This window comes from Polypterus senegalus, chromosome 2 (genome assembly GCF_016835505.1).
Source record: "Polypterus senegalus isolate Bchr_013 chromosome 2, ASM1683550v1, whole genome shotgun sequence".
Lineage (NCBI taxonomy): Eukaryota > Metazoa > Chordata > Cladistia > Polypteriformes > Polypteridae > Polypterus > Polypterus senegalus.
This window is the reverse complement of record NC_053155.1, coordinates 320,823,950-320,836,751: the sequence shown is the minus strand read 5'-3', so window position 1 is coordinate 320,836,751 and position 12,802 is coordinate 320,823,950. Positions and strand designations below refer to the sequence as shown.

Sequence of the window (12,802 nt, the reverse complement as noted above, 5' to 3'; positions counted from 1 at the left end):
CATTCCAATATGGAGACACGGGATCGGCTCTCGGTGGTGCTTGTTGCGTTGATTACGTGTGCTGTGACCGTCTGAAGGCTCCATACGTGTGACAAGGAATGGATGGACCAGCGGTAAAGATTTGCGATAAACTCCGTGGCCGGCGGCGTTACCAACCCTTCAACCAGTTGTTCTGCCAACATGTGCGCGCCCAGTGTACCCGAGTGTGTGGATGGCGATACTTCTGCAAATGACGGGAGAACCATTTTGGTTTATAAACAGAATTTTTAAATGACGTAGCCAAAAAGAAAATCCGTGTTGATCTCTTGTGTTCGTTTAGTCAAGCGAGCCTTGGTGTCTGTTAACAGAATTACCTTCTTGATGGTGCAGGTGGGACAAGACCCTTACTTGACCTGAGGGTTTGTCAGGGGCTCCAGTGGTGTGACAGTGTTGGTGACCTTCCTCAGTTTGTGACACTGCCGGTCCTTTTCTATTGGATTTTAACCTTTGCCAGGTTTACGAATTAGAATTTCCTAATTCAATTTGTTGCTTGGACTCTTGTGGATGGTTTAGAATTACTGTTAAGTTTTTTATATTTCATCCTGAAATGAACTCTCTTCTTTTTTTGTGTTCTTTTTGGTTTGTTGACCCCATCACTTCAAAGAGCCACCCTGTACAACTCTGAAAAGGAAACATTTTATAAAAAATAAAATATTTGACAAAAACAGGGGCACAGGTTTTGACTTACAACCTTCAGTTCCCTGACACAATAGCCTCGGTCCCAAGGATCATCATCATCATCATCTTCACTCACACGTGTGTCAAGGTGTGCAGCCAGGCAGCTGCCAAAGTGCAGGAATTTCACGCCATTCTGACACGGATCCATCCACTTTCTAAGTCTTTCCAAGTTACAAACGTTTAAATATGTACATTTCCATAGCGAGTCTTTTCTTGGAGGAGATTGCCGGTCTGGACGTCCATCCTGTCTGGCAGTAAACTCTTGTCTTCAGCTGTGACGATGGTGATGGTGCTGCACACCTCAGGGTCTAAGGAGTCATTGGCAGAGAAGATCACATACTCCTTGGAATTTTCAGACAACATCTAAAATGAGAAAGAGAGACAAAAAAAAAAAACTAACAATAAAACGTTTAGAAAGCTTGGGCTTAAGAGCTTCAGTAGGGGGCAGTTCAACACAAAAGGGCCATCTTGTTTGAGTGAACTTCCTAGTTATTCATGAGATGATTTTACAGTATTATAGAAAACAAACAAAATGTGTGTTTGGGACCTTGTGAAAATACGTCTCGATGACTACACCAATGAAATAAACAGGAAGTCCAAAATAACAAAGCCAAAGTCAGAATCGAGCAATCAAAGAAACCTGCTGACAAAGCCTAAATGTGAACTGAGAAACCAAAGAAGAAATATATATATTCATAGCATCTGTAGTCTGAGTCTCAATGCATTACCTGGTAGTTTACCACCCATACAATCAGATCGAGACTCGGACTATGGATGCTCTGAACGTAATTACTTCAGGCTGTCAAATAAACGAACCACACGCCGTGGCGCAGCGTAAAGGGACTTCGTCTCTGCTGCTGACGTGTGAGGTTTGATTCCCGCGAGAGGCGCAGTGGAGTCTGTAAGCCTGATGAGCCTAAATAAGGTCTTTGCATTATTTGACAGTAAACTATGTAACACACACATACAGTATATATATTTTGACACACACGTGTGCATGGGAGGCAGCTAAAGGGCTTGAGTGATGGCAATTCCGAGTCAAACCAGGAGGTGGCAGAGTGCACCGATTCTTTTTCTTCTTCGCCTGCAGACCATCCACGGGAGATTCCACCTGGCCCTGTTGACATTGCTACCGTGTCCGAGCCTATGGAGGAAGACCTTGTCGGCTCCGGTACCTTTGATGTCACGTCCAATGATGTCATATCAAAAGACAAGATCCTGCTTTTTTTATATATATATATATATATATATATATATATATATAAGTATATATATATATATATATATATATATATATATATATATACACTCAGCAAAAAAAGAAACATTCCTTTTTCCAGGACTGTGTATTTCAACAATAATGTTTTAAAAATCCAAATAACTTTCCAGATCTTCATTGTAAAGGGTTTAAACAATGTTTTCCATGCACGTTCAATTAACCATAATGCACCTGTGGAATGGTCGTTAAGACCTTAACAGCTTACAGAAAGTAGGCATTTAAGGTCACAGTTCTAAAAGCAGGACACTAAAGAGACTTGTCTACCGACTGTGAAAGATGCCCAGGGTCCCTGCTCATCTGCGTGAACGTGCATTAGGCCTGCTGCAGGGAGGCATGAGGACTGCTGAATAAATTGCCATGTCCGCACTGTGAGACGCCTAAGACCGCGCTACAGGGAGACAGGAAAGAAAGCTGATCATCTGCGCAGTGGAAGACCACGTGTAACAACACCTGCACAGGATCGGTACATCCGAATATCACACCTGCGTGACAGGTACAGGATGGTCACAACAACTGCCCGAGTCACACCAGGAACACACAATCCCTCCATCAGTGCTCAGACTGTCCGCAATAGGCTGAGAGAGGCTGGACTGAGGGCTTGTAGGCCTGTTGTAAGGCAGGTCCTTACCAGACATCACCAGCAACAACGCCGCCTATGGGCACAAACCCACCTTCGCTGGACCAGACAGGAGTGGCAAAAAGTGCTCTTCACTGATGAGTCACGGTTTTGTCTCACCAGGGGTGATGGACGGATTTGTGTTTATCGTCGAAGGAATGAGCGTTACACCGAGGTCTGTACCCTGGAGCAGGATCAATTTGGATCGATGGCTAGGGCCATTCCCCCCAGTAAATGTCCAGGAACTTGCAGTTCTTGGTGGAAGAGTGGGGTAACATCTCACAGCAAGAACTGACAAATCTGGTCCAGTCCATGAGGAGGAGATGCACTGCAGTACTTCAAGCAGCTGGTGGCCACACCACATACTGACTGGTACTTTTGATTTTGAGCCTCCTTTCCTTCATTCAGGGACACATTGTGAAACATTTTTAGTTTATGTCTTATGGTGTTGACTCTTTTTGTGTTCATACAAATATTTACATATTAAGTTTACTGAAAGTAAAACAGTTGAAAGTCAGAGGACGTTTCTTATATATATATATATATATATATATATATATATATATATATATATATATATATATAAATAAAGCAGGATCTTGTCTTTTGATATCTGCAAACTTGGATGAGGAAGTGACCCCAAGGAATGAACCTTATACCCCATGACCCCTGACATCGGAGATCATCATCACAGCCTGTAGCAGTTCCTATCTACCGTAACAACATTACTCTGAACAGCTCATCTCTCTACTGGATGGAAAATAAATTGGAAAGTGAAACTGAACAATAATAATAATAAAAAAATCATTAAACCGCATTGTAAAATTTTGTGACCTCTTCCAAAATGTAATAATAACTCGTCTCCCATTTTGGAAGAGAAACCCAACAACCCTACTACTAGAAATCAAAACAACACGTCATGCAATGTCAAAATGTCAATTTCTGTTAAAACACACTGAAGTGAGGGTCAGAAGGTGACAAAAACAGCATGAATCCAAGGACCCACCCTGCCTTGTGTCAACTGTACCAGCTGCTGGTGGTAAGCAGGGCCGCGTTGAAGGTTTCCTTTTGAGCGTCACAGCACACCCAAGCCCATCACTTTATGGCCACAGTTTCTTCTTTTCCAAATGGATAGTCTGCCATGTCACAAAGCATGCACGAACATGGCAGGAACTTCAGTTTAGCCCAGTTGCCAACCTAACAGAAGTGTGATATGTGGATTGTGTTTTAAAAACGGCTTTTCTATTTTTGTACTGATTAATGATATATTTAGAATTAAACTTACACTAGTTAGAAGATAAACTTTTCTTGCAACCTTCCTTGTAGCAGAGAACACATAAGATGTCGCTATGCCTGCTCTGCTCAGCCCATTCCAGGTCAGATCCAGAAGAAACTAAACATTGGCCTCTACGTGAAAACTAATCACAAACTGTACGTCTACAAGGACCAATAAAACAAGCTTCACCTACTGTGGTGTTTGAAAGTTAGTGAGCCCGTCAGAATTTCCCAAACCCCTTCATAAATGAGACCTAAAACACTGTCAGATTTACACACGTCCCCTAAAAGTTGGTGAAGAGAACACAATTGAACAAATGAGACAGAAATCTCATGCTTGATCATTTATTTATTGAGGAAAACGATTCAGTAACACAAGTATGTGAACCTTTGCTTTTAGTGTTTGGTGTGACCCCCCTTTTTTGCACCAATAACTGATACTAAACATTTCTGGTGGGTCCTGATCAGTCCTGCACATCGGCACGGAGGAATTTTGGCCCAGTCCTCCATACAGATTTGCCTCAACTCTGCTATGTTGTTGGGTTTTCTCAAATGAGCTGCACGCTTCAGGTCTTTCTGCAGGATTTCTATTGGGTTAAGGTCAGGATTTTGAATTGGCCATGCCAAAGCTTATTATTATTATTATTATTATCTTCTGCAACCACTCTTTGGTAGAACAACTGGTGCGCTTGGAGTGGTTGTCTTGCTGCTTGACTCCCCTTGAGATGTAGTCCACAGACAGATGTCCTGACATTTTCCTTTAGAACTTGCCGGCATAATTCAGAATTCATTTTCCTGTCCACAATGGCAAGCTGTCCTGGCCCAGACGCAGCAAAACAGGTCTAAAGCATAACCACCACTGCCACCATGTTTCACAGAAGGGATGAGGTTCCCATGCTGGAATGAAGTGTTTTTCTTTCTCCAAACAGAGCGCTTCTCTTTTTTTGGTCTCATCTTATCCGTATTAAACGTTACTCCAATAACTTTCGGCCCTGTCCACATGTTCTCCTGATGGTGGACTCATGAACATTAACCAATGTGAGAGGCTTTTAGTTGCTTAGAAGTTACCCTTGGTTTTTTTGTGACCTCGTGGACAATCGCATACCTTGCCCTTGGGGTGCTCCTTGTTGGTAAACCACTCCTGGGGAGAGGAACGATAGTCTTCAGCTTCCTCCATTTGTACACAATCTGTCTGACTGTGGACTGGTGCAGTCCAAACTCTTTAGAGATAGTCTTGTAGCTTTTCCCAGCATGATGAGCATCAATTAATCTTTTTGGAGATCCTCTGAAATGTCCTTTGTCCACAGCATGATACATTGATACTGGAATGTGTCTGCAGATGAAGCCCTTCCTAGGACCCTGTTCTTTTAAATCAATTCGATTCACACCTGACTCCGATCGCACTTTCAAATTACCTGCTAGGTTCACATACGTTTGCCACTCGCACATTTGTCATGCTGGATGATTTTCCTCAAAGATAAAACGACCAAGTATGACATTTACGTCTCATTTGTTTAGCTGGGTTCTCCAAAGCTACTTTTAGGACTTGTTTGAAAATCCAATGATGTTTTAAGTCCTATTTATGCAGGAATATGGAAAAGTCTGAAGGGGTCACGAACTTTGAAGCATCACTGTAGCTCTGAGCTAGGAATGAAACACCGAGTTGGTAGAAGATTCTGGGACATTGGTTAGATGGTACAAGGCCTGAACATGAGGGGAGTCAGCACCTACAATATGGAGCCCCACTGGTCCAAGAGATGTAGCAGAAAAGCTCAAGACTGACACAAAACTAACAGTTATAGAGAACCTCATTGTCTACATGTCTCATCCCATCATTCCACCCTGAGACCACACAGCTTACTATGAAGAGCCGACCTGGTCATCAAGGCACATCTGGTTGCATAGACTCCTAGCAAGAAGAGCTGCTAGCTGTTCAGGTTGTATTTGGTATCATTTGCCACACTCATTTTCCTTTGCTTCTGTTTCAGGCAAATTAAGAACCTTAAATTAGGGAATATTAATCTATACACCTGAACCTGAAACCTGCTCTTCTAAACTTTTTGATGCTATCTTTCATCTCCTGGGATTATAGATATAATAGAAGGAGTTGCAGTCCACCCTATCGGTGAACATAAGTGGACCTGCAGATGGCACCTGTATGGCTGACAGGCTGGCGAGTCTAAACATAGGACAGCTATAGTGGGGATTTGGGGCTCTCTCTTTAGGTCTACATAGTAAAGAGTCTGAAAGTGGGAACAGCGTCATCTCAGGACCCTTCCATGGTAAGACACTTGACATAGTCAGAAGCATCTGTACTGTGGACTGCTGGAGTGTAGGACCGGTGTAGTGCAAAAGTTGAGGACTGAGCAAGAGAGGGCAAAATTAACGTCACTAGGAAGTATAACCGCTCCGCTTTTGAGGCAGATACTACACGTATTGATAAAGGAGAAATCCTATTGATCATCCTGTAAAGGAGCTGCTTGTAAAGGGGTATATTATCCAGATGATGCAGATTCAAGGCTGGCCACCAGCAGTGAGCACAGTGCAAATGCCTGGATTGAGACGGATTGTGGTGCGATTCCATGACTAAAGAGAGCACCTTTAGGATGAGGTGGACTAGGAGGTTAACGGCTCAAAAGTCTGTGGGTACTGCGATATTATCAAATCAGCATGGACACCAAAGACCCCAAAGAGGGTACCTACCACTTTGTTGAATCTATAAAGAAGAATTTGGACAATAGTAGGAGATGGTGCCTAACAACAGGTAGACAGATGTCACAATGTGACTGTCTCTCTGTCACCACTGCTTTCTACTCTAAATTTCATAAATGTTTCTTCAGATTTATGGCATTTCTCCCCAAAGCCTCCAGTCTCTGCATGTATCAGCAGACTCACCCTGAACAGGTTATCCTCTCTATATTGCTATTCCTACTGGATGTGTGGCCGTTATTCATCCTTCTGCTGTCTCCTTGCCCGTGGGTGGCTCTCACAGGTTTTCTTTAATTTCCTCCTGCAAAACCCTCAGAGCCTCAGCCACAACCTCCGGTTTCCTTTTATGGTTATTAAAATTGTTTAAGATTTGTTACTCTTTAATTTATTGTCTAAAATACTGAATGTACATTTGAACCAAGCATCACAATAAATAATGATACGCACCTGTTTAAAATGTTCCGGGATTTTACAGGACGGAAAGACAAAGGTAAACTTTCTATAGATGAAGGTCACCGCAAAAAATAGACCAACCAAAATAAAGAACACAACAATCAAGGTGCCAATGAGAATAACTGCAATCATCCAGTGAGGCGTTGGGCCTGCAAGTAAAACACACAGAAGAGACAAATGAATCATTCGTGAAAGTTGAGTAAAAATTGTTTATATGTTTAACAAACAGAAATTAAGCTGGTTGGCGAAAACACTGGAAATCTTTTTGGTCTTTTTGCCTGTTAAATAAAGGTTCAAGTGAGTTAAACAAATTACTGATTTTAGTTTTTTTTTTTTTTTGCATTATTGGAAACGTTCCCAACTTTTTTGGAAATGGAGTTTGTAATTGTTTGGAGTAATTAATGAAGTTGAAGATGAAATCTGAAACAACCCTCAAGAAGCACCAGTATGAGCTACTGGGACAGCTTAGCTCTCAGCAAAACAAATGAGCTTAATGGACTGAATGGGCTCCTCCATAATGTCAAACATCTTATGTCCTTATGATGTTACGTATTTACTCTCCAGTAGCCTACTATATAAACGTAACCTTCATTTAGTTCATCTCAAACACATTTCTAGTCTTAAGTCCTGTAAATACAGTGGTACCCTGGTATATGTCCGCTTTGGAATAAGTCCAACTTGGCATACGTCCTGTTTGGACGCAAAAAATTTTGCTTGGTATACAAACTTTGTTTGGAATACAACTCGCGTGCTACAACACCGCACGCTACCCTCGTTTACCTCTCTCGAGACAAAGCCACGACTGCCCACGAGTGTCAGTACGCCAGTTGCTAGCATTCAGTGAACAACCCGCGCTATAACACTCTGTGAATTTTCATGTGATTTTGTGTTTTTTCTCATAAATTTTAATTGATTGTGGAAAAGTATGAAGGTGCCATGCGTATCCGGGACTTGGCTGCTGCATACCGTATGCCGAGAATGACGCTATCCAAGATTGTGAAAAACAAAGACGTTATTAAAAAGTAAAGTGAGGTTAAATTTTCATTTATTTCATCTAATTGCTTTTGTATTCATGTATTTTAGTATTAAGCAGTGTTTAAATTATTTTATACAATCCCATCAATGTATAATATGCCAATAACAATAGGATTTTTTTTTTTCGTGGGAACAGATTACTTATTTTCCCTTTATTTCTTATGGGAAAATTTTGTTTGGTATACGTCCTGTTTGGTACAAGTCCAAGGATCTGGAACGGATTAAGGACGTACACCGAGGTACCACTGTATTTGGTAATAAAATTCATTCTTGGGATTTTTAATTAATTGATTAACATTTACTCCACAGTACCAAAGTTAAAGTTCCTTAAGATCAATCACTTTTGGGAGGACAAAAACCTGTAAGCATCGCTGTTGCACTATGCGATTAGGGGGTTTGATCGTTGGTGGCACAAGGCACCACTATTTGTTTTTTCTACCACCTGTGTAGGTTAGGTGGCTTGATTGTTTCCATCAAATGGGTTACAGTAATCCCTCCTCGATTGTGGGGGTTGCGTTCCAGACCCCCCCGCGATAGGTTAAAATCCGCGAAGTAGAAACCATATGTTTGTATGGTTATTTTTATATATTTTAAGCCCTTATAAACTCTCCCACACTGTTTATAAATATTCCCCGCAGAGTTATACAGCATAATCCCTTTGTATTCTCTTAGATATTAGGTAAGATTCATTGAAATTATGTACTGTTTATATACAGTAAAACCTAAATATTATTTTAAAGATATTGATGACTTGTCCGATAACAATGAGTTTTATTGTACTGCACAACAAAGGAGAGCGTTACAGCCCTTAAAGGAGCCACTTCAGGCGATTGTGTAGCACCGCTGTTGTTCTTCTTCAATCCAAATCCCTAAAGCAGATTCCATCCAGACTACTGCCTTATTACATCCACTTACAACTTGTTTTGCACCCTGGTTAAAAGGACACTGCGGCCATAGATCTTATATTACTTTCCTACTTTTTAAATAAAAAGAATCGTAGCCTTCAACAAATCCAAAACGTTTACCTTTTCGGCAATCGTTAACATCTTCCGTTTGCGCTTGGGCACGGCCCCTGAAGCAGCAGCAGGAGCAGATCGTTTTGGAGCCACAATGAAGGGCTTGACTACGTACAAAGATAAACACAAAAGAGCACAACTCTTTACACAGCGAAACACGTTGATGCTGAATGAGCGAGACGAGACTTCCTGGTTAACAATGCATTCAGCAAGCAGGAACTTAACTGCGTGCTCTGATTGGTTAGCTTCTCAGTCATCCGCCAATAGCGTCCCTTGTATGAAATCAACTGGGCAAACCAACTGAGGAAGCATGTACAGGAAGTAAAAAGACACATTGTCCGCAGAACCCGCGAAGCAGTGAAAAATCCGCGTTATATATTTAGTTATGCTTTCATATAAAATCCGCGATAGAGCGAAACCGCGAAAGTCAAAGCGCGATATAGCAAGGGATTACTGTATTTACCCTTTTTTAATGTGGTCCACTACTATACCTAATAAATCTATACATGAAACAAACACAGGGGCTCTGAGCCCAAATCAGCTGCTAGGGTAGCAGCACAGTAGGTGATCAGTCCTGTGTTGGACCACATTTCATAGGTTACAGCTTGGGCTTTATTGCCATGGCTTTTATGTACCTATTGTTTTATTCATTTTGAATTATTATCCATGTTTTTGTGTCATTTCTTTTGGTTTCAGTAATTATTCATTAAATATGTGAGGTCTTTTTAAATGTGCCGTCCTTCCATTTACTTTGTGGAGCCCTAAGACGGAGGTCCACCCGGAGGTCAATGCTGCTGGTTTCTCCCTCAGACTTACAGTATATTGAGTCAGAGAGGAAGTCTTAGCAGTGGATCACCGAGTGTGTGGCGGGTTTTGAGTCTTGTTTGCTTTGGAATGTCATTTAAGGAAATGCTTTTTTGTGCTCTTTGGAGGATTTTTGTCTTATTTTGCTTTTAATGTTAATAACTCTTCACTTTTTATAAAGACTGCTGTTTAGTTTGTCTTCACAAGCAAGATGTGGGCAGTTCTCCACTCTCTTGTAGACATGTTTGAGTTAACTTGGACTTTGTTGCGTTTTGAAACTCTTAAAATAAGTTTCCCCGATTTTTAGGCCTGTGTAGGTGACAGCCTGGTGGTAGCAGTTGGGTACTGGCGGACTTAGGGTAAGCCACATCTGGGCTTATTCTGAAGGCCTCACGCAGCCCTTTTCCAATTTTCCTGTCTTCAAATTACATTATTTATACCTCATGTAAAGCGATTCAGGGTTCACTTGGTACCGTCCCGACCCCTCAATTTCTAAAGGGTCCCAGTTTAGTTTATCTTGGCCTGTGTTACAGCACAACTGTTGTGTTTACATCAGCCTAAATGAACCAGACAATGGAGAAAATTGAGCTGGAGTTCAAAACAACTGTGGGTGTGAAAATACCATAAAAGAAAAAGGAGATGCAGAAGTGAATGAAAACCATTCACTCACCTCTCCCTCAGCTCACACTTTTTCATGTTATGTGTTATTAAATGAAGTCTTGATGGACATAAGATATCAAAATCAAAACATTTTTTAGAGTTCCCTCTAAGTCAAATATAAATAATGAGAAACTATCAGACACCTCAAACATGGCAAATGTAAATTCACCCTGTGTTATGTTTAAGCCTTGGCACCTTCCCTGGCTCATGTCTATATTAGTTTTCATTGCCTTTTCTGTCTGAATCATTTATTATGATTACTTCAGTTAATATTGTTATCTTCATTTATCATTAGTCGGTATATTTCATGTACTGCACTACTGTCTCTGCTATTTTTAATACTGTTTATGTTCCCTGTGCTTTTTTAACCCAAGAGGCAGGACCACATGGATCACCCCAGTCCCATAAATGGAAGGCTGGGAACTCGAGTCCCTTACGCTTCACTGAAGGCACTTTGTTGGAGATGGCTTTGTCACTTGTCTTTTTCAAACCAGGGCTTTATGATAATCGACTCACTGTTGGAGAATTTCAATTATATTTAATGACTTTGCTTATATATTTCTTTACAACTTTTGATGCCAAAGTTCATTTGGCCAAACTCAACCAGCTGACCAGCCACTCAAGCTGCAGAGGAGTGAACCTTTTCTGGCCTGCTTTGTGGAAATATCTTGGAGGCCTCACACCACTTTAACCATATTGTGTGCTGCACAGTCAACACCTTGGTGTGCTCAGTTATCAAATAAGCAGTTTTTGAGCCAAAGTTGTTTCGTGTGAGGTCCGATTAAACAAAAATGCTGCATACCCGATCAGCGTGGCATCTAATCAAAAAGACATAATGAACTAAAAAGTGCACACAAAAGGAATTTTGAGAAAAAGTCATTTGTAAATCATCGAGCAGGAGAACAACATTTACACAGGAGCGAGGTTTAATGTAATGGACAAAGAAAACAGGGTTCAGCTGTGGATCTGTCTCATCCAAAAGCAAGAGTAACTTGTATGGACTGCCAAGCCACAGCAGATGCTCCAAAACGCAGTGGTAGGTCTCGTTTTTAACCAGCCGAGACTGGCGCACAGCACTCCCCTGCTTTCCAGCAGCAGCGCACATCAAGTTCAAGTCATTGTTGTTTGCCTAAACAGCAGCTAATTGTTTGGAAGCCCTCATTAGGTCCTGTTCTCCTTCCCACCCACTAACGTCTGCTAAAGAATGGTGTCTGCTGAGAGCACCACTAGCCATCAAACTTCAATGCAGACTCTTCTTATGGTATGTGTACCTCTGCATTGGTGCAATGAGCTGCCCACATTTATCTGAAAAGCTGATCCCCTCCACGTTCTTAGGAAGGATTTGAGGAGACCTCTGCTTTGTGAGTACCTTCATAAATGCTAATGGCTTTGATGCCAGGGTCTTTTGTAGATAAGGTAAGTTAATCAGTCTTTTGTTTTTCGTTGGGATTAGTGGTTGCATACCAATAAGGTCTACAGCAGTTGTTACTTGTTTTCATCAATTTTTGTAACCCATTCTTTTAACACCGTTTTCAAAACAGACCACTAGACAACGCCTCCTCAATTATATTGACCTCATTTACAACATCTGCTAAATGAATAAATGGAAATTAAATCTTCCAGAAGGTCAACAACTCACAACATAAAAACAAAGAAAAAAATGGAGCATCTTATAAAAATAAAAGGTCAAAGTCCAGGAGGAGCCTGACCAAAAGCCACATATCAATACAATTAATGATATGTGAAAGCACGCCATCACTCTTATTTTAAGGAATTGCTCAGTTTCTGCTTTAGTGTTCTGTTAGAACACTTTAACAAATCTAGACAAGAACAACAAAGTCTGACGGTCCTGTCCACTCAATTCCTCCAAAATAACATCAAGCCAAGTTTTGAAAGTCCCTAAAGTCCTACTGTCACTAATCCCATGTGTGTGTGGTTCTCTGTGTGAAGAACAACTTCGCAAAATGTACCCTTAAATTTCAAACTGTGTTCCCGTGTTCTTGATGAACTCATTTTAAAGTCACCGTCTTGACCCACTGCACTAATTCCCTTCATCATTTTAAACACTTCAATCAGGTCTCCTCATAATCTTTCTTTTAAGCTGTAAAGGCTCAGCTCTTTTAATCTTTCCTCATAATTCATCCCCTGTAGTCCCTGGACTCGGCCTTATGGCTGTTCTCTGGACCTTCTCTAGTGCTGCTATGTCTTTATGAAGACCCAAACTGCACACAGGAAAAA

At 41.2% G+C, this 12,802-nt stretch overlaps 1 protein-coding gene across 1 annotated transcript in view; it reads right to left on the bottom strand.

The window, feature by feature from the left end:
* Window positions 1-661: 661 nt before the first annotated feature.
* Window positions 662-12,802, bottom strand: part of LOC120524098 (interferon alpha/beta receptor 1-like) — an 84,206-nt gene continuing 72,065 nt past the window's right edge. The window contains exons 14-15 of the mRNA XM_039745966.1: window positions 7,044-7,198; window positions 662-1,080 (exon numbers count right to left, since the gene is read on the bottom strand). Coding sequence (XP_039601900.1) covers window positions 898-1,080; window positions 7,044-7,198 — 338 coding nt within the window. The 3' untranslated portion in view covers window positions 662-897. The remainder of the gene's footprint in view (window positions 1,081-7,043; window positions 7,199-12,802) is intronic.